At 39.2% G+C, this 23075-nt stretch overlaps 1 protein-coding gene across 3 annotated transcripts in view; it reads right to left on the reverse strand.

Annotated features, from left to right (window-relative positions):
* dock11 (dedicator of cytokinesis 11) overlaps positions 1–23075 on the reverse strand; it is a 61017-nt gene that overhangs the window by 19845 nt on the left and 18097 nt on the right. For 2 of the 3 annotated variants that reach the window (XM_086166039.1, XM_086166037.1), the window contains exons 11-35: positions 22823–22963; positions 21159–21413; positions 20168–20290; positions 19973–20055; positions 19177–19299; positions 18982–19058; positions 18385–18569; positions 18154–18219; positions 16606–16698; positions 14841–14964; positions 14258–14370; positions 13980–14063; positions 13798–13887; positions 13440–13561; positions 13275–13344; positions 13049–13174; positions 12651–12722; positions 9744–9890; positions 9004–9087; positions 8258–8369; positions 7888–7926; positions 6647–6828; positions 2970–3083; positions 2520–2595; positions 1382–1461 (exon numbers count right to left, since the gene is read on the reverse strand). In XM_086166039.1, coding sequence (XP_086022165.1) covers positions 1382–1461; positions 2520–2595; positions 2970–3083; positions 6647–6828; positions 7888–7926; positions 8258–8369; positions 9004–9087; positions 9744–9890; positions 12651–12722; positions 13049–13174; positions 13275–13344; positions 13440–13561; positions 13798–13887; positions 13980–14063; positions 14258–14370; positions 14841–14964; positions 16606–16698; positions 18154–18219; positions 18385–18569; positions 18982–19058; positions 19177–19299; positions 19973–20055; positions 20168–20290; positions 21159–21413; positions 22823–22963 — 2781 coding nt within the window. The remainder of the gene's footprint in view (positions 1–1381; positions 1462–2519; positions 2596–2969; positions 3084–6646; positions 6829–7887; positions 7927–8257; positions 8370–9003; positions 9088–9743; positions 9891–12650; positions 12723–13048; positions 13175–13274; positions 13345–13439; positions 13562–13797; positions 13888–13979; positions 14064–14257; positions 14371–14840; positions 14965–16605; positions 16699–18153; positions 18220–18384; positions 18570–18981; positions 19059–19176; positions 19300–19972; positions 20056–20167; positions 20291–21158; positions 21414–22822; positions 22964–23075) is intronic. The other variant, XM_086166038.1, reaches the window with a different exon arrangement.

Below are 23075 nucleotides of genomic sequence, written 5' to 3' on the forward strand. Positions count from 1 at the left end.
GGAAAGGGTACGTTGAAGAGCTGATGAACGTGGAAAATGAAAGCGAGGCAAGGGTAGAAGAGAACTAATGTAGACCACAAAGTAGCAGAGATTAGTAAAAGTGAAGCGAGGAAGGCATTGAAGAGGATGAAGAGTGGAAAAGGAGTTAGTCCTGATGATATACCTGTGGAGGTATGGAAGTGTCTAGGAGAGGCTGCAGCAGAGTTTCTGGAGTGAGAGGATGCCTCAGGAATTGATAAAAAGTGTGATGGTGCCCATTTTTAAGAATAAGGGGGATGTCCATAATTATAGAGGGATATTACTATAGAGGAATACAGTTGATGAGCCACACAATTAAGTTATGGGAAAGAGTAGTGGAAACTAGACTGAGAGCAGAAGTCAACATTTGTGAACAGCAGTATGGCTTCATGACGAGAAAGAGTACTACAGATGCAGTATTTGCTTTGAGAATGCTAATAGAAAAGTACAGAGAAGGCCAGAGGGAGCTGCATTGTGTTTTTGTGGACCTAGAAAAAGCATATGACAGGGTGCCAAGAGAGGAGCTCTGGTATTGTATGGGGAAATCTGGAATGGAAGAAGAGGTAAGGTCAAATTTTCAAGTTGCATTGTAAAAAGAGGATAAAAAAAGATAAAAAGGCTTTAGTTTTAAGTATAAACACAATAATATGTGTTTCATACATGAGGTATGAAATGGATAAAAAGTATTAGTTTCTGTTTTCTAAATGGCTTTGTGTTCAATAAAAATATGTAGAAATCGATCTAACACGTGTATTACATGTGTTGGGCTGGAATGTAATACATGTAATACATGGAATGAGCAAAATAGATTAAAGATAAGTTTCTGTAATTCCATTGACCAAAAACATTCCATTAAAACATCTGAAAAAGGACTTGATTGGTGCTGATATGTATTTTTTCAATAAAATCATGGATCATTTGGAGTGAGCCCTTGTGTAAGCCATGTGTGTTTGATTTATTCAGTGATTGGAACCTCATGAATAGAAGTGTGATAGAGTATGTGTTAATAGATCAAAAGAAGTGCAGCACTTCAGAAACAAGTGATTACTAATGTCATTTCAATTGATTTGATGTTCAAAGCATGCAGGCATTGTTTCACAGGCAACCAGCACTTTGCAATTAAAATAGTATCATGGTTCAAAAGTACATTTGAGATAATAAATTCAAACTGAGTTCATATGTGGCATGTTCTTAAGCTGCAGCTATTAATGTACCACACAATCCTCATATAAAACGACTGAAAGAATCAAATAAATGCTCTTAAACTTACTAAACGTATATAATTCAGCAAATCAAATCTATTGCATACATTGCTCATTTGTTGGTTTAAGAATTGCTGGTCATCCAGGGTTTAGATACCAACCTCAATACTATCGGGTGTTCCTGGATCCATGAAAAGAGAGCCCCTGGAGTCCTCCCTTCTCACAATATGGCCGTTCTGAGCTAGGAGACAAGGAATCAACACAGTGCAATGTTGTTAGAGTCAAATGATTTTAATCAAATCTATTTCAAAAATAGTATGTCAATGAGTCCTGCAGCATGATTGTTCAAATGGATCCTTCAAAATATACAGTGAGCTTAACTCTCACTATTGGAAAACCTTCCACAAAAAAAAAAACAATATACATCAGTGGTGTATGGGAAGGTACTGACACTTTCGAGTCAGATTTACAATTGTGTATTGTAATTCATAGGAATTTCTCATTCCCTATTTAATTGGCAGCATGCATATTGACTACTGGTAATTTCATGTCATCAGCTCGCCCCTCTCTCACTCACACTCACACACCAACGCTAGAAAAATGGTTCTCTTCTAGTAGAAAGAGACAGTGGATAGTGCAAATTCGCTATGCACCCTATATACATTCCAAGCAAATAAAAGCATAGAGAGGTGTACAACACAATATCAATTTTGACCCTTTGTTAAACTTTTGGTTGGTTTTAAACCTTAATGTTGTGTACTTTAATCTAATTTTAATACAGGTTTTAATGAAGAGGTTAATAAGAAAGAGAAAAGAATAATTTATTTAGGGTGTTTTTTTTTCTTCAAATACTTGATCGTTTTTTGAACCTAACCTCTTCACATTTTTTTTCATAAAACTGAAAACCATTGTGGTTTTCAGATTGGGTTCATATGGGTCAGATTGCCAAGCTCAGCTGACACTGGTTTAACTTGGACCATTTACCTGTCAATCACTCGAGACGTCCAACCAGTCGCTCTCTCATTTATACATACAGACAGTTTGGAGTCTGCCACTATGCCAAAATGCATGTAGTACCGTGGGGGGAAGATGGAAAACCCAGAGAACCCATCCAAATAACAGTAAATCAAGCAAACTCCACTCAGAAACACCAAACCTTCTTTTTAACAAGAGAACTATCTGTTGCAGCTCTATGCCAAGTTCTTTAAAGTTGGTTGATATATACTGTTTAAAAGTAAATAGATATTTGAGTGGAAAATTAACACCTTGTGATGTATGTATGACTTGTTCCAAACTCACCATGGTCCTTCTCAGTAGCAGTGCTGACTCTCCTGCTGTCTGTGGAGCTAGCTGATATCAGATCATCTCTGGATCCCTGGGCAACCACAAGATTAAAGAACTGAAACCTATGTTGGTTTTTATTCTTCGCTCCATTATGACTGATTATTTTGGGTCTACATAATGTCAAAGTAATGTTCAGGCACACACACAGACACACACACACACACACATACACGCACACACACACACACACACACACACACACACACACACACACACACACAGGCACACATGCACACATGGACGTGCGCGCGCGCACACATACACACACACACACACAGGTTTGCATTCTGTTCAAACATTTAATTCTGATGGATTATTACCCTGTAAATGATTGACGATTACTCTGAGTATCCAAACACGAGCAGACTATAATGCTTGATTATAATATTTCACAGGTGGACTCACATTCAGGCCAAGACCAAGACTGGAGGTTGGTGGCTGGGCAGATAGTTGCTTCAGATTTTGGTAGAGCAGTTCAAATAGTGGTAGGTAAAGCATACAAATCCTGGCCTGCTGGTTCTAAAACAACAAATATGCCTCTATAAGCTTTGAACATTGTATGCAACATAGTATCACCATGAACATAATGTGAAGGCAGACAGTTTGACTTCACATTCTCAGCAAACATCTGCCGCATCAATCCATCATCAGAGACCATCTATTCCAAGCCATTATCAGTGGCGCCTACACAATCAAGACTGTCTGGTTTCAGTACGAGACTGACATGAAGTCTCAGTGAACAATCCAACATGGACATTACATTTGTTTGGTTTGACGCAGATAATGCACCCATTTATCTCACCTGGCATGCAAATGTCATGAAAGTCCATATAATATACAAAACAGATGCAAGACTGGACTTGGTTTGTCTAAACAGCACAGCCTAGTTGTATACAGGACCCACATATATATAGTAAGTAAATTTATAAGATATGGTTAGGTGCCATATCTCTGTAGAAGATCTAATTTGTCAGACTCTAACCTGGTTTTCTGGTTATTTAGACAACATAATAACTGTGTAACTATGTGTTTCACTCAGACCCATATAAAAAAAATCTCTTCTTGTCTTGGCAACTGGACTTGAATTTCTTCACTTGAAGATGTTTCACCCCTCATCCGGGAGGCTTGTTTGGTTCTAATGACCTGTGGAGAGTCTACAAATGTAACTGCCAGGGTTTTGGGAAGGTCTGCGTTACAGTGGCTTGCTATGTAAACAGAAGAGTTGATAGGCAGACACTAGGTCCAGGACCTGTTATGCTAATGAGGGTGTCGTTCGTTGGAACAAGAGAGGAATTTAGTGGGATTACCTGCTTTGGAATGTGAAAAGGTAAAGATAAAAAAAAGAGTGAAACCTGTTGGATCACATGAACTTGGGCTCATGTGGATGTTGATACAGTTCTTTCTCTTCTGTAATGTAATTACAAAAACAAAAATTACTTTTTCATGATATTATAATATTTTGAGATAGGATTTTTGAGTTTTCTTAAGGTGTAAGCCATAACCAGCAATATTAATGACGTCATCAGCTCCCCGGTCGCGAGACTCCAGACCCGGCACCCCAGTGCCTTCATAGCCATCTCTGGGGATTTCAACCGCGCCACCCTGTCATCATCTCTGCCCACTTTCAAACAGTTTGTGGACTGCAAGACAAGAGACAATAAAACTCTGGACCTGCTGTATGCCAATGCTTGCCGCCGGCCCTGACGGCCTTAGCCCCAGAGTGCTGAAAGGATGTGCCTCTCAGCTGTGTGGGATCTTCTCACGTCTCTTCAACCTGAGCCTGACCCAGATGGTTGTACCCGACCGGTGGAAAACCTCATGTCTGGTCCCAGTGCCCAAGGTGAAGCATCCCAGCACACACAGTGACTACAGACCAGTGGCCCTGACATCACACGTCATGAAGTCGCTGGAGAGGCTTGTCCTGAGGCACCTTCGCACAGTCGTCGGACCTTCGCTGGACCCCCTGCAGTTTGCATACCAGCCCCGGATAGGAGTGGAAGACGCCATCATCTATCTGCTGCACAGAATCTACACACACCTGGAGGAGGTAGGAAGCACTGTGAGAGTCATGTTCTTTGACTTCTCCAGTGCTTTTAACACCATTCGACCTGCCCTGCTGAACAGGAAGCTTCTGGACATGCAGGTAGATGCTCCACTCGCGGCCTGGATCAACAACTACCTCACAGGCCGGCCGCAGTACGTGAGGCTGGGGAACATCGCATCGGACACCATTGTGAGCAGCACGGGGGCGCCACAGGGGACAGTCCTGTCTCCCTTCCTGTTCACGCTCTACACCTCGGACTTCAGGTTCTCCTCGCAGTCCTGCCACCTGCAGAAATTCTCAGATGACTCTGCCATCGTGGGCTGCATCAACAGAGGCCAGGAGGAGGAGTACAGGAGCGTGGTGGACAGGTTTGTGGAGTGGTGTGGACTGAACCATCTCCAGCTCAATGTCACAAAGACAAAGGAGCTGGTGGTGGATTTCAGGAAACAGAGGACCCATCCGACCCCAGTCACCATCAGGGGTACAGAGGTGGACATTGTGGACAGTTATAAGTACCTGGGTGTCCACTTGGACAATAAACTGGACTGGACTATTAACACCAACGCCAGCTTCAAGAAGGGTCAGAGCCGCCTGTTCTTCCTCAGGAGGCTCAGATCTTTCAATGTCTGCAGGACCATGCTGCAGATGTTCTACCACTCGGTGGTGTCCAGCGTCATCTTCTACGCTGTTGTGTGCTGGGGCAGCAGGCTCAAGACAGCTGATGTGAACAGACTCAACAAGCTCATCAGGAGAGCTGGGTCTGTCCTGGGCGTGGAGCTGGAGTCTGTGGTGCAGGTGTCAGAGAGGAGGATGCTGAAGAAGCTCCTCAGCATCATGGACAACATCCATCACCCCCTGCATGCCACACTGACGTCCTGTCAGAGCTCTTTCAGCCGTAGACTGATACCACCGAGGAGCTCCACTGAACGCCACAGGAGGTCTTTCCTCCCTGAGGCGATCAGACTTTTTAATTCCTCTCCATTCAGCCGCCGGCAACCATAACAACCTATCTTTAACTTAAAACAAACAACAATGTGCAATATCTCATTTCTGTGCAATATTCAGAAACTGTGCAATATTTCATCTCATAACAGCTACACTGTGCAATATTTCATCTCATCTCATAATAGCTATACTATAATGTTCCCTTCTATCATACTATTGTGCACTCCTTACCTCACTTGTTACTAAGACACTTATAGTTTTATCACTGCTTACTAAGACACTTTATAATTTCACTGAAGCACTTTATAGTTTATAGTTTATTTTTATTTCTAATTCTGCCTTTCTTTTATTATTTGTTACTGTTATATTTTCTGTAACTCTGGCACTGCAATTTCCTTCGGGATTAATAAAGTTGTTCTTATTCTTATTCTTATTCTTATTCTTAAAATAATAAAAGGCTTGCAATATTTCAGTTGATTTGTAATGAATCCAGAATGTATGACATTTTTGTTTTTGTAATTGCATTACAGAAGATAAAGACCTGTATCACAATATTCTAATTATCTGAGACAGTCCTATATATACATTCTATAACTCAGCATTGAGAAGCCAGTGAAGACTTTCCCTTTGAAAGCTGTGAAGTTTTTCCAACATGACTCCAATGCAGAAACAAGGGTCCACTAACACATGGTTTGGTGCGTATATGGTAGAGGACTTTTAATGACTTACAGAATCATGACCTTAGCCCAACCATTACGTTTGAACTTAAATCGTAAGTGTTAGCCAGGTAATCTTGTCTCAGAATATGACCTGCTCCCACACATGTTGCCCTGGATGAATGGGAATAAATTTCCCCACACACAAAACAACCCTTTGTAGAAATTGTTCATAGAATAGTAAAACCTGAAGTAGCTGCAAAAGGGGACCAACCTCAATTCAATGCTTATTCATTTAAAATAGGTGGTCAGCTTTTGTAGGTGTGGTGATCAATGCCCCAATATTTTTTTGTATACATAATGTATGTTAACCCTCTACTAATTATAAAGACAAACAATGGGTAAAGCCTTTTTCCCTCCACAGTGCCCTCTCTCACCTTGAAGGTTGTGTAGCGGTCATCCATTGCATGTTTAATGAGAAGGTTCTTGAGACAACTCACAGCCAGCTGTCTAACCTCATGGACCTGTTGCAAGGCCTCAGCTAACTCTCTCAGCAGCAAACCAACCAGGAAATGGTTGCGACAGTATTCTTCTGTCAGGCTGAACTCCAGGCTCTGTTCTGTGGTCAGGAAAAAAAAGCAAGAATCAGAAGTTAGTAAGTAGATAATTTTAACAAATAAAAACCTGAACTGGGTGAAATACTTTAAATCCAGTGTAGTCACTTATTAATATGTCTGACAGAAAAATGATAGCATTATGAAATGATAATTAGGGGGTCATTGATGAATTGATAAGTACATTTGAATGTATTGACATTTTTGGGGTTTTAAATTAAAATCAAAAATACTTATTAGCTGCCACTTTCCCATTTACCAATATTACCTGCTTATAAATACAGTTGAATATACAGTTGAATAGTCTGCATTCATGAGTTGTGACTGAATGTCATCTAACTAAGTAGACTAATCGCATTTTGAAAATGCAGCATTTGATACAGAGGTAAACAACATTTAAAAAAATACAACACTGGACATACATATTTGACCGAATCTGAATGACAGCATGGAACAAAAGATAAATACACTGACATTTCCACATTAAACAAAATTTGAATTCAGGTCATTACCATTTGCTGGCATATATATATGTATAGTCAGGAGCAATCAGAGAGCTGTGCCGTGGAACAGGAAAAGCATGTTGTTTCAAATACTGCAGCAACACACATTATGGCAATAACACTATGTTAATGGTAAATCGGGCAATACAGCCTGAGGAAACATTATCAATCATCTTCTCCAATGAATGAGACTAATAGGCAGACCAAGAGCAAGAACAATTGAGAGAATGAAAAACTAAAAGGGAGAGAACCACAGCTTCATTAAAAATAGATTTAGTCAATTAAGGAGTGCATTGTGCATTAGAAATATCATAACAGTTGATTCCCACAATGACCAAGCACCTCTTGTCTCAATCATGTAGTCTATGTAATGTAGCCTGGCAGATGAACAATCACATTAGCCTAGCATTAGCATTTTGATGGGAGTGAATGTTTCACCATTGAAAAGAAAAGGAAAAGGCAGGATGGTGGGTTAGTATAGTCAAGTCAAGAAAGTGCTGGTGTATATTGTAGCAAAAATGGCAGCCTTGATTTAAAGTACAGTGAGGTGGCATCACCTACCTACAGGGCCAAAAAGCTCCGTCGCATATGGAATAAAATCTGACCACAAGCAAAACACAAAAAAGGAGAGAAGGAGGGGTGGTTGGGTAAAAATGAAAATAATTGCGGGTGAGACTGTAAACAATCCATGCAACAGCATTTCCACAGCACACAGTAGGGTTGATTCTAAATTGTTGTTTTGCAAAACTTGTATTATTACCAGTCTGCTTGATGATAGAACTATGGCGCAGACTAATCGGGCAGGTTAATAGAGCTAATCAGTGTTGTGGATGCAGGTGAGACAGGGATCAATCAGGGGATGGGGTCATGTGAGAGCTAGTAAGTGGTTTTCATGGGTGGTAGGAATTAAAAAAATGTATCTGACTCTCACCCTGTACCCTCTGCAACTTTGTACGCCCAAATGCCATGGGCAAGTTCAGAGGGATGAAGTGTTCATGGTTACACAGCGTGATTAGGAAATCAAACTTCATTTCAGTCAGCGCCTGTAGAAAAATAAAAAAGATGTAAGCAATACTTTCATGCACATTAATACCACCTCACTCAATCCATTAATAGAATGTTACTGCTGCTCATGTAACAAAGATGGCCGGGTATTTTCTACCAAATGTTTCTATTACACAGTCATGCCAAATAAGTAACAGAACTTCTTCCCTCAAACAACATATGTTTTGTAGATTTGACTGTGCAAGCTAAAAAAACAGCTGCTGACTCATTGCTGTTTACCCTTCCTCAACATTCCTGCACGTACCTCAATTACAGCTCATAATAGATACTGCTAAGCCTAGCTTCATGGTAGTTCTGAAAGCAAGAGTAAATCCCTTTTTTTTTAAATTTACAATTCAAATAATAAATGTATGTATCAACCTTTTTATATCTGAAAACATGAGCCTTCTTTTTTCACAATTTTAATATTTGGTCAGATTTTGCTGCTAAATTTCTCCAGTTGTTGTGAATTTCCATTGAAAAGGTAAAATATAAAAACAATAATTGTCTTTGTGCTCTTTGAATACTACTGTCCACTGGTATACTCTTATGTATCCACTGCAAGACAGCAGTAATGAGATTTGTACAACTTGGTGTTTCTTCCCTGTTGACCTTTTTTTTAAGGGTATGTACCTTGGGATCTTTGACACTGAAGTGACACATGTAGTGATTAACCAGGCCAAAGGCAAAACCTCTGTTCATGAAGGTCAAGCACCTCTGAGGGAAGACAAGGAATGGTTAGGATACATGCCATTTGGGTGCTATATTTACAGTTACAGAGTAACTTCTTGTTTCTTCGAGAGGAGGGAGCAACATTTGTAAAATAATTGAAGGATGAGCAGAAACTGATATTTAAAAAGGTTCAAGACCCTATTAAAAGGCAGCACTTCTTCCTCACAGCAAGAAGGTCTGTGGTTTGATTCCAAGATGAGGCCTTTTTGTGTAGCGTTTGCATGTTCTTGCCATGTCTATATGGGTTTCTCCCCAGATCTCCAGTTTTCTTCCACAAGCCAAAAACATGGAGCTGGTCAATTGAAGGCAGCCAAATTGCCTAGATGTATGAATGACAGTGAATGCTTGTTTGTCCCTATATGTGGCCCTGTGATCGGCTGGGGACTCGTGCCAAATTACAGTTGGGATAGGCTCCTGCACACCCACGATTCCCACGAGCGCAGGATTAGCGATAGATATGAAACGGATGAAAGTCCCTTTAAAAGATTTTAACACTTCCTGACACACGCAGGTATTAACAGGTATTTAACTGGACTTACTATAAGGCATCTCTGCCGACATATGCCCTTGTAACTCTCCAACAGCAGTTACGACACAGATTGTTACAAGTGGAAGAAAAAATGTTGCAAGATTTTTCAGACCTTGATAAAATTGGCCAGGCTCAGGTTGATGCAGCGAGCTTCCTCTGGGACTTCAACATGGCGTAAAGTGATGTGTGGCATGATTGACAACACTAGTGATTGGAGTGCCGAGTGGAAATTGTCTGGAAATCGCTGAGTCCGTGGCATCTGGAATGACAATATCAGAAAATATGGACATATGTACACTTGGAGAGGTGAGCAGAGTAAAAAACACGTTTATTTAATGTTCTTGAACAGTGTTGACTGGGAAAAGGCAGATAATAATATATGTACAGGAAACAGTGTAAATAGTGCAGTAGTAACGGCTAATGAAATTGTGGGTAGAACAGTTTTGGTGCAGAGATCATTAGGCTTACAGGCCCAAGGAAAAGATCTGCACATGCAGGAGAAGAAGCCCTTGTTAAGCCGCCTGGATAACAAGAGGGTGAAAGGTTTATTTTAAATCCACATTTATGGTTTCTTGACCAACCCAATAAAGGTATGACAGTGTGTATCTGGTTAAACATTAAGCAGTTTTCCTCCTCCCACCACAGTGTTGTGATGTTTGACATGGAGCAGTTACAATACCACACCACCAGAATCTTCTTGAGTATGTACTCAGTTCTGTTGGAAATAAAGGTATAATTTTGCCTTTAATTTATAAAGATAGAGGAATTTGGAGCTGTTTGGCTAAATGAGTGATGTAGATGACCAGGAGTTTAAATTAGGAATCCCACTCTTCAATTAAACCGGTTCTCTTCTAATGAACTAAACTTGATTGAATACTAAATGTTATATATTGTGTGACAAGACCTTTTGTAAAACATGATCAAATTCATTTAAAGAAACACTAAAAACAATCTTGACTGCATTTTAACCAAGATAAAACATATACTTCTGCTCCCCCAAATCTATAAACCAGTCATTGAAATTGCCACCACAGATGAATCTGCTATTTTCTAAAGTTTAGTAGCAAGGATTTGTTTCTGAAAATGTATGAAAGATTTGACAAAAATGTGCAGTAATTTTTTTTCTTTGAATTTTGTTTTTTAGCCATACACTAACCAAGTGTTTATCGGATGGTTATTTGGCCATTCAAGAAAATAATGAGACATTGGTATCTAAGCTCAGAAGGATGTGGATATTTGACTGAGTGCAAAAGTATTTTGTCATGAGTAGAAATTATATATCAATTACTTAAATGAAAATCAAATATTATATGCTTTCACATTTTTTGGCAGATTTGTATTAAAAATAAAGTAGGGGGAAGTTAAATCATCATAACGCATCTAGCTAATAACATAGCTGATTCAATAAAGTGTTTTTGTATGGGTTACTGGAATATATATTCTAATAACACAGATCAGGATTCAAATTCCTCTCAATAACAGTCTTTCTGCCTGTGACCTGGATAAAACACAGATCCTTGACATCAGAATGTGAAATATACACATTGCTTAATGATTCACAATGTTGCTTGTGCTCTCTTTGTATGTGTGTGCAAGCGTGCATGTAAATGTGTGTTTGCGGTGCGTGCGTCTGTGTGTGTTTGTGTGTGCCATTTGGTTTGTTTAAATGTAATAAATTTGTGAGACCTACAGTTCAGCCCAGGAATATTTGGACAGTGACACAATCGTCACGATTTGGGCTCTGCATGCCCAACCACCTACAACTGAATTGAAGTGCAGACTTTAAGGTTTCATTCACGGGGTTGAACAAAAATATATGATTAAACATGTAGGAATGTAGCTATTTTTATACAAATGCCCCTCATTTCAGGGGCTCAAAAGTAATTTGACAAGTAAACATAGCTTAAGTATAATATTATTTTTCAATATTTTGTTGAGAATCCTTTGCAGGCAATGACTGCCTGAGGTCTAAAACCATGGACATCACCAAACACTGGGTTTCCTCCTTTTTGATACTTTGCCAGGCCTTTACAGCAGCTGTCTTCAGTTGTTGCTTGTTTGTGGGTCTTTCTGCCTTAAGTTTTGTCCTGAGCAAGTGAAATGTATGCTCCATTAGGCTGAGATCTGGTGATTTGATTTGGCCACTTCTTTATATTCCACTCCTTTGCTTTAAAAAACTCTTGGGTTGCTTTTGCATTATGTTTTTGGATCATTGTCCATCTGTACTGTACTTTAAAGTGTCGTCCAATCAACTTTGCTGCATTTGGCTAAATGTGAGCAGAATGTATATCCCTATACACTTCAAAATTCATCCGACTGCTTCTGTCTTTTGTCACATCATCAATAAACACAAGCCATGCATGCCCATACCATCACACTGCCTCCACCATGTTTTATAGAAGATGTATGTTTTTGATCATGATGTGATCATGATCATGTGTTTTTTGGCAAAGTAAATTCTGGCCTTTCTATTTTGAGATTGATTAATGGTTTGCACCATGTGTTGAATCCTTTTTTTGTGCACTTTTTTTATTACTCAGAATGTACCAAACTGTTGATTTGGCCAATCCTAACATTTCTGCTATCTCTCTGAAGGATTTCTTCTTTTTTTCAGCATCAGGGTGGTCTGTTTAACTGATGACAGGTTACTGAGGAATGAGCCCATGTAGCCCTCTTTTTTTTTTGCAGCCTTCTGAGTCAATTGTCTAATGACATTTGGTCCATTGAAAAAGAGGCAGCTACGTATTAAAGAGCTGTAATTCCTAAACCCTTGCTCTAATTTGGTTATGAATACCCTCAAATTACAGCTGAGAGTCTGCGCTTTAAGTCAATAAGGATTATATAATTGTATCCTGAATAAGTTTTTGTAAACAGCTAAAATAGCAAAACTATGTCGCTGTACAAATATTTCTGGGTCTAACTGTATTCCAGATATGTACTTCTGGGCTTTGGGTGGCGACGCCAATTTGACATACACAAAAACAGTGTGTTCCCTCACTGTTCTTTGAGTGTAACCAACCTTCATGCGGTTCCCCTCTTGCAGATATTGTGCAATGGATTTGGCCATGATTTCAAAGAAGAACCATGAGTACTATAAAATGGGAGAAAACAGGAATGTAGTTATTTGCAAGGACCTGTCTTACTTTCAGTCCAGATTCCTGGAAAAAAAAGCAGCTATTAGGTACGTTGTTGATAATGATAATGATGAAATAACCCAGAAGTATGGAGAATAAGCTGTACAAGCATGTACAAGCATGTACATGCAATTTTCCCCCAGGATATGCTCTAACCACAGGTAAAAATACAGTCTTGTCTGATAACATCGTGATTTATTTTGCTGTAAAGAATGCCATCTGCTGTTCACCATGAACATTACAACCGGAGCAATTGGTGATGGGAGTTGAAGTTGATACAAACCTTGAGCAGTTTATTGCTGGTGTTGAAGTCAGCAGTCTGCTTGAGGATGGTGGTGACTGCAATCGCCAGTACCTCGTGAGTGTTTGCAGAGTTTCCCAAGGCAGAGTTTTTTGTAACAAATACATACTAACAGATGGAGGAAAAAAAAAAAAGTCATATTACATGATGCACTGTGAATTTGAATTGGCAATTGACCTTTGCATAGATCTATGCAAGGAATGGATACCTTAACAAAAGAGCGCAGGTAGTGCTCTAATCCTTCCTCATGACATCTGGACACGATATGTATGATGACACTGAAAGTTAAGTAAAGAAATGACATTATAAGTCAGAAATCATATTACCCTTAAAGAGAAACAAAAAATATATTCAGTGTGAGTACTGAACTGACCGGAGAGAGTTGACAGCAATGTCATGGGCTTCTTTGGTTGCTGCTGAGAGCACCTCAAAAAGCTGCATCAGCACCACTGGGAGGAAGTTGATAATGACAGGGGTCTCCATGGCATGCAAGCACTGAGGAAATAGCAAAATCACAAACAATACATCATCTTTACTAAAAAGTCATTCATTTTCATGTATTGGAAGATGAAAATACTTTCCTCTGGCAAATTAAATTAAAACTGCTGAAAGATACTTCCCTCTAAAGTCTGTTCTCAGTATTTGTGACCTGGAGGTTTTCACATTTCTACAGCACACATGTTTATTTTTTCTATTTCCCAACATCTTTGGACTTCGCTGTAGAGTCTGACCTTTAGGTATTTGATAAGTTCTGCCTGGTTACCCTCCGATGTTGTTCTCATCAGCTGACAGTGCTGGAAGAATTTGTGAAGATGCAGGTCCTGTGGGGAAGTGAGACACTATAAATATCCTCACTCTTGATACGCATCCATATTTCTTTTTTGAAGGGTAAGGGAAAAATAGAGTATTTTACCTGAGCATATATTGTTGATGCTACATGTGTTCTCACTTTGAAGAGAGTCTTTGCATTTTCCACCCACTTGATGTCTATTGGTGACTGTACACATGCAGAAAACATATGTAATCATGTAATGTTTTTAGAAGAGAATCTATTGTACTCAAAAGAGGACAGACATCTCTATATTGTCTCCAAAAATCAGTGATGACCAACAAGACTGTCAAAATGGAAAGACATAGCGGATTTTTTTTTCATACTGAGGTGAACTTTATATCCTCCTAGAACTTAAGCACCTTTCTGGTGTCATGGCATAAATATCCAGGAGGCAGGGTTGCAGCCACAGGTAGCTGTAGCTCCACTGACTGCATCCTCCCATCTTTCAGCAACGGCATCCAGGAGTAACCCACTAAAGCAAGTGAGCAGAACGAGGTAAAACAGTGGTCAAGTCAACAGACTGAGTCACTCCCCCACGACGAAGTCAGACAACTTTTTCAAAAACAGCTCAGTAGTGAGCTTTGCATTTCCTTCTTTTATAGCTTTATTTTATTTTAATTGACAAACGTAGTAAAAGTATGAAACAAACCCTCACTGCACCACAATTTGTATTTATGAGTAAAAATTCAAAGAGGGCAGAAGTACACTTCCACAAAAATAAGCCAATAATTCATGACTCTTAAAGAGTTCACCATCAAACAAAATCATTACCACTTAAAGTATTAAAACATTTTAATTCTCACGAGTGATTTTATTTTGGGGGATTTTTTTTGGCAGTAAACTCATATTCCACCATTGAAAACAATTGATTGAAATGAAGAATTTAACAAACTTTCAAGTCTTAGTATTGAGTCTGATGCGCACAGAGACGAGCACACTTACCCAAAGATTCTACCCCTTCTCTCTTCTTACTGCTGGCCTTGCTGCTTGACTCACAGCTAATGTGGTAGAAAGTGAAGATGATGTGGTGTTTGTCATGGAGGTGAACTGGCAGCTCAATCTTCACCTGCACACAGTAAGAAAGTTCCGTGTATTTTAGCTTATCATGGCCACACTGACCACAATGTTTTTCAAATGTTTTCATTACTTTGCTATTATCTAAAAACCCCGGTGTGTCCAAAGAGGATTAAATAAATCTTCTTCTTCTTTCGGCTTTTCCCGTTAGGGGTCGCCACAGCGAGTCAACTTTCTCCATCTAACCCTATTCTCTGTATCTTCCTCTCTCACACCAACTACCTTCATATCCTCTCTCACTACATCCATAAATCTTCTCTTTGGTCTTCCTCGAGACCTCTTGCCTGGCAGCTCCAATTCCAGCATCCGTCTACCAATATATTCACTATCTCTTCTCTGTGCATGACCGAACCATCTCAGTCTGGCTTCTCTGACCTTCTCTCCAAAACATCGGACATGTGCCGTCCCTCTGATAGACTCATTCCTGATCCTCTCCATCCTGGTCACTCCCAAAGAGAACCTCAACATCTTCATCTCTGCAACCTCTAGTTCTGCCTGCTGTCTTTTGGTCATTGTAACAGTTTCTAGTCCATACATCATCGCTGGTCTCACCACTGTCTTGTACACCTTTCCTTTTATTCTGGCCGATAGTCTTCTATCACATAGTACCCCTGACACTTTTCTCCACCCATTCCAACCTGCTTGGACCCGTCTCTTCACCTTTTTTCCGCACTCTCTGTTGCTCTGGACTGTTGATCCTAAGTACCTGAAATCCTCCAGCTTCTTGATCTCCACTCCCTGTAGCCTCACCGCTCCACCCGAGTTCCTCTCATTCGATTAAATAAATGCCAGTCATAATTAAAATGCACATATCCATAAAAAGAAGGTCTCACCTAAATCATGCATATTTGAAACAGACATGGTTTATACAATTTTTGTCACGTCTGGTAATAAATAAGCCATATACTAAAGATTTAAACAAACTGCTACATTCCGTTACGAAATGGTTTTCGTTATGTGACATACAAATGAATCATACAACTATCTTGTTAGAGTCACAGAACACTTAGGCCATGAAAAGTCATATGTCTGACTGCATTCTGATTATACTCAATGGACTAACATGTTAAGGAATCCTTCTGTTGTTTCAGGCCTTATCCACCATGAAGTGGCTGGTGGCTGAAGCTTGAGGAGCTGAAATGTGTGCAAATGCTTGCCATCAACTGGGGGACGGTGAAGATCCTTCTCCATTTTATAGGAAGGCCGTACAGACCCCTCTGGTCTAAAAGGACCTTTGATATCTTTGAATATGTGTGTGTGTATGTGTGTGTGTGTGTGTGTGTGTGTGTGTGTGTGTGTGTGTGTTTGTGCGTGTGTGTATGCGCACATGCGCATTAGTGTGTGTTTGATGGTTCTATGACCAGATTTATAAACAGAATTAAATCCTTGCCGGTTGACGAATTTCAGTATAGAAAAAAGTAATTCAAGTTAACATTCAATGAACGATAGAAGTTTGGCAATAATAACAATAATAGAATAAAAATATTTAATATTAATAAAGCACTTTCCATCAAAGTGCTGTACAAACAATTAGAAATAAGAGTAGGATGTGATGGAACCAACCATTCATGAATAAATAATTTCTAAATGGATGAAAAGCCACGGGTTAAAATGTAAGAGAGGGTAATCTCACCTCATTGTAGAACTCTGGGCTCTGATTGTGGTGCAAGACAGTTGTATAGGTGCTGCTGGTGAAGACCGAGTCTCCTGGTTTGCCATAAATACACTGAAAGGTTGGCAGACATGTCAGTCATCAAACAGTCTCCCTGAGTAATTAAACTTTTACAAATAATCACTATGTAAGTAACCCTTTATTGGTTAGCAGACATACATTTACAGAGCTAGGGGAATGTTGCCTCAAGCTCCAATATCCAGATGACGGTAAGTAGAATATCTTTGGGCAACAGAAAATAATTCAGACATGGGTCTGAATAGTACAGTAAGCATCCTGACTGGTGAGCCATCTCTAATGACCAATAATGAGCTGTCCTGGCACTGTGAAGGAGAGTTCTTAAATCACCTGACAATAATTATAACAAACAGAAAGTGGTATTAGAAAGAAATATGTGGGAATGGGTTCCAATTCTGACAGGAAACTGGCAGAATAAGGAAGGATTACACAGATTTCAGCAGAGATCTAGTGTCTACTTAGAAAATACAAGATACAATTTAATAAAAATATTAAAAAACAACAGAAAAAAGATGAAATGCTAGTGTGATCAAAAATATTTTCGGATTATTTTTGTACATTTTGTACATATTTTCTGTACATGGATAGATAATATGAGCCACATCTGACATCTATCATCAATCCAATGGAGGGATGGAGACAATTCTTAAATTGCAAATTGACACAAATTGAATTAAAAAACTAACACTTCCAAATGCTTCACTACATACATAGGAGATTTCTAGATAAGACACAGACTAGGCAGAACATTGTGGGGTGAAATGTTTAGCTGTGATTCAGATATGTACCGGTAAGTGCACATGGCCCACTGTGACTGAATTAATTTACTGAAGCTGACATTATTGAGTGGTGAACAGTGCAGTCAGGAAGAAGACTCAACTTCATTGTTATTCTCATTACCAGTCATAGTACCATCATACTCCGGTGGTGTATGAGTAAGTGCTGGTGTTTAGGTTGTTAACACTTATATTATAACAACATGATTAAACTTTTGACCAAGTGCAATAAAGTGCAAAGTGCAAAATTTAATATCCAAAAGAAAGAAGAAGAAAGAACTTTATTTTGTCATATTTAGTTATTCAAACAGTGCAAGATCAGCAAAATTCGACCACTAAATTTAACCCATCATGGATGAACCATCAGCAGTAGGCAGCAGTTTAGCAGGACCAGGGGAGCAGTTCGGGTTTCAGTGCCTTGCTCAACAACACTTCAACAGGCTAGGAGGGGCATGGGAATTAAACTCCCTAAGCCACAACACCCCTAAAAATTGAAAACTGATGATTCCTTAATCATCACAAATTTAAAAAGATGGATCAAGCCTACAGATGCCATTAATTACCACTATCAAGTCTCTGTCTAGTATGTACTGAGTCTTAGTCTAAAATTGTTATTATAATTATTTCATGTTCAGAAACACCAAAGAGAAGCTGACCTGTGAAAAAACAATTTTGAATAAAACGGTGTCTAGAACTGCCTGAGCATATTCCTCACCTTAAGAGGGGTTGCACCTTCTTCATCAGAATCTTTAAAATGGATGCAGACAGCAATGTTTCGGGCCTACAAGGAAACATGAATTAATTCAGGGCAAACTGCCAAGGAGAAAAAACAAGTCAGTCTGAGTTAAGTTGACCCTTTTAGTTCAATTAGTGTAATGTGCATCAGAGACCAGTCCTGGCGAACACTTTTTCATCAGTAATTCCAGTCACCTCTGGTCAAACACACCTTAGTGAAAGTCTTCTGGTTGTCATATTTAAGTTGTAGGGGGTAAATATAAAGTTGGTTCTTATAGGTGGTGAAGGGGTAGTTGTACTTGGCCTCATCAGGGAGGAATTCCTCAATTTCCACTGCAACACGCTCACAGCTGTCCTCAAAGGGTTTCACAGGAATGTAAGAGGATGTCACGGTATCTGAGTAACAGAACAGAAGTAATAGAGTCAAACCACGATTGTGTTCTTCTTTGGGGTTAACCTAAGTATTGAGCTTTGGTTCATTCAACGTATGAGACATGGCACACTTGATAAAATGGCCAGCAGCTAATTATCAGACTTGCAATGAGGAATACTGCATATAATTATGAATAAGAACAGAGCAGGATTTGCAGGTAGGCTTCCCAATTTTACCACATTTCCTGAATCTTAAACAACTCAGCTGTTTAAGATTACATTTTTATATAAATGTCTTCTAAATGTTGTGTCTTATCCAAACAAGAAATAAGACCACATGGCATATATTTCAAGTGCAATGTTGCATTATCAAGCAGCATTGTGTGTCCAGCACATGACTTGTCCCCCACAGTGACAGAGAGAAAAGTTGACATACTTGAAAAGTCAGGTGGAACACATTCGATGGTCACATTCAGCTGTCCTGGAATGGTCTGAAGCTTGTTTTTCTCGGGTCTGAGCAGCAAAAAGAGCAGGAATAGCAGTCACTAAGTCTGGATAAATAATTGTACAGAATGCAAAGTATATTTATAGGCCAAACTCAATGGGAGAAGGAGCAGAGGAATCTACCCACTTCCTAATATCGGACAGTACTTTGATGATGTCATCGGTGGAGATTTTGCTGCTGTCTTGGCGGTAGAGAGGCGAAAACTTTCCATCCATGTCGAGGCTGCCCTGAGCATCTTTAAACACCTGCCTAGAAACATGATCAACATCTCACTTGCATAATTCTATTCTTTTAATTATTGTTAACATACATTTCATACAGATGTTACTGTGAAGACTTACTACCGAACACTTGTATGTTCATGGTAATAAAATCACAAAACCTGCCTAAAATATATCAATGTAGATACAGAAATGCAACAATGAAAAAAGAATTAAAGAAATTAAACATCATGAGCTTTCTCTCATAGCCTGGCTAATAACTTTTTGTGGGAAGCAGGTTTTGGGCTGCTATTGAGTTAAATTGTGCCATATTTAGGGGTACAATAGATTTTGTATATGGATCAACTTGTTTGACTGCCAAACTTTGTTGCACAGGGAAGGAGAGGCAGAGCACTTACCCTGCCCAGGTGTCTTTGACTAACACAGCACAAAAACCCAAACTAGGAATCTTTATGCCATTTTTATTGGAAAATGAAATACCTGTCCGATATCTGAATGATATTCCATGCATAAGTGGGCCCAATTGCCAGACACTCAACAATTCAATGGAAAACTGAGGTGAAAGAAAATGTCTTTTTAGTGTTGATTATTTTTAAATATTCTCAATGTGGATAATGATATCAATTTCTGCATAATTTTCTTCTCCTCTCATCAAACTGATTACAAGATTATATTAGCCCCATAGATATTTCCCATCTTACTTTGCAGCCCAAGCAAATGGCATCCTATACTGGCCCAAGCGTTGACATGTCTGTTTAGCACCTTTGAGTACTTTCTGGGCAGTCTGGAGAGAAATAAGCAAGGGCAGTCAGAAAAGGCAGAATGAGTGTCGATGTGAGAGATCTTCTGTGGTGATGGGCATTTCTTTGGATGGGGGGACAAGAAAAGCCAGTAACCTTGTTGATGTCTGAGGTCTTGATGTAGGGTTCGGCACAATGTGTGATGCCATTCTGCAAAACCTTTTCCACACGTGCCACAAGGAAGATATCAGCATGGGGATTGGTAACTGAAAAAATGCCCTTTCAAAGAACACAGAGAGTTAATACACATCAAACTAATTACAAATTAGTTATGACGCATTCAGTGTTCTAACAAACATATATACATATTGCAAAAACTTCAAAATTAAAATATCTTTTGTCTCTTCAATCCTCTCCTGCCTCACTACCAGGCAAAAACAGGACAAGTAACTGCAATAGAGTGAAGATAGACAGGAAAACCTCACACATTTTTGATTCTGCTGTTGTTTTAGACTTGCTACATCTGCGCATAAATAATCCTATTTGATGGAACAGACATAACATTCATGACAGGACTGGTTCTTTGTAATTCAATCTGTCAATACACCTTCATAGAATACGTAGGAATCTGGATTAGACATGAGCGCACGGTTAGCAGTTAACAGGCAAATGCATTGCTTAAATTAAAAGAGATGTAGAAATGACACTAGAGCGGCACATCAAAAGCACAGTGCCAAGCAACTTGATTTCCTGCCAAGACATCATGCTGTCGACCCTAATCCATCTGCCCTCAATCCCTAATCCCGATAAATGTGTGTGTGTGTGTATATGTTCCTGTCAGAAAACCTGCAAGACTTTGCACTATGTCAAAATCATAAGGCAACTGTTAGCTGAGCAAATTGCTTGATAAAATTTGTTGAGTTCCTATAACATGATCTGCTTTTTGAGTAAACTGAATTTGTTTATTTTCATTCATTTCATCAGGGTTTAAATTCATTGGAAAAGAGTGGTCAAAGGAAAGTGCAAGTATGGTTGTGATACTGAGGTGCAATTAATGCCTTCATGTGTTTTTTTCCACTTTGAGTCAAGTTATGATCCACTTTGATCCAAGTTATTTCTTCCTGAGTAAATATAAACATGTTCCTACCTGTGTGGGGAAGCGCAGCAAAGACTCTGACACCCTCTGAAGGACAGGCAGGCCATTCCCTCCCCCTGAGTCTGCATATGTCTGGACTCCACCTCCCCCTCCACCCAGTGAGTCAGACGAAGGAGAGAGTTGTCCCACGGCATCGGTCAGCATCTCTCTCACGCAAGTAGGGTTTAGGTCAACGTGGAAGTCAGCTGAGATTTTGCAGTTCTTTGAAATGTCAATGAGAGCCAGGCTGATAAAGAATGGCTCCACCTGGGGATCAGCACATTGACAACATCACTCCTGTTAATAATGCAATTACAATTATAATCACATTACAATTATATCAAACCTGATTCACAGGTGAAAGATTCCCTTACAATCGTTTTTCCCCTTATAGCTTAATATTTAGCTAAATAATTTGAGCCACCACACTAATTGTAGTAATATCCTTATCATCTTTTTGTTCTGATTTTATTTTTAGAAATGATGGATGAAATATCTTATCAGATTAAAAAGATTTGAAAAAATTAAAGGACAGAATTTATGCATTTTAAAGCATATTAGACCTATAGTGTGTAAGCCCCAGCTAAAAGTCAGCCAACTCATATTTGACTGGCTGAACTGATGCCAGGACATTTATGCATGACGGCAAAGCCTAGATCTGTCAAATAAATATCAAGACAATCTGCCACAAAAGGGAAGCAGAGGAAACAGTGATGGTGCTGCTCCCAAACTCCAAATATCAGTCATTTCAATTCTCCTACCAACCTTTTTAACGGACAAGTCACCAGGAAGGCTTGCTAAATGTTTTATGACTATAGCTATCTGCTCTGACGATGGCAGTAGACAGACACACTTAAAACTGCTGCCTCATGCTACCAGGAGCTCAAACACGGGAGGCTTTTCTGCTCCTCTTACATAAATTACATGCATCTGGTATTTTTAAATCCATCTTTTATGGTCTAAATTATTAATGTTGGTATATGAGTATAAATACTTTATTAAGCATGAATGCTGTCAGAAAATCACTACATAGCTAAAAATTAACTCATGTGTATAAACAAAGTATAAAATTGACAAAATGGTCATGTTTACACCTTTATGTACTAATGTGTGTATATATATATATATATATATATATATATATATATATACTGCTCAAAAAAATAAAGGGAACACTTGAACAACACAATGTAACTCCAAGGCAATCACACTTCTGTGAAATCATAGTGTCCACTCAGGAAGCAACACAGATTCATTTTGACTTGTTTTAAGGACATTACATCAAAGTTGGATCTGCCTGGAGTTTGTTTTTACACTTTAATTTTGAGTGTGATTCTTATCCAGACCTCCATGGGTTGATACAATTGATTTCCATGCATCATTTTTGTGTGATTTTGTTGTCAGCACATTCAACTGTGTAAAGAGCAAAGTATTTCATTAGAATATTTCATTCATTTAGATCTAGGATGTGTTTTTTAAGTGCTCCCTTTATTTTTTTGAGCAGTGTATATACACATATATATATGCATATATACACATATATATATGCATTTTATCTTGAACACCTCTGCACATGGCAAAGCAGGCAATGCAGTCCACAAAATGAAAGTTCCATAATCTATGAAAATGTAGTTCTGCTGATTAACTGTTGGACTCAAAAACATATTTTTGCATACATTTGTGAGGACACCATCCCCTTTTTCACTGACGCAGCCCTGTAGACAGAAGGTCAGGTCATGGCAGCTGACCACAATACGTCGACCAAAACGCTCCTCAAATGGCTTCACATCTGGCTCAATGCCTGAGAAATCCAGCCTCTAAACATCAGACGGGGGGGGGAACAAGAAAAATGGTAGTGGGAAGGAAGAGCAATTAGAGGACGATCCGGTGATGGGAAACAGCATTAGAGGACATGCAGTGAGGCAAAGA

The sequence above is a fragment of the Fistularia commersonii genome, chromosome 19 (genome assembly GCF_037954325.1).
Source record: "Fistularia commersonii isolate RoL2024-O1a breed Wild chromosome 19, RoL_Fcom_v1.0, whole genome shotgun sequence".
NCBI classification, from domain to species: Eukaryota; Metazoa; Chordata; class Actinopteri; order Syngnathiformes; family Fistulariidae; genus Fistularia; species Fistularia commersonii.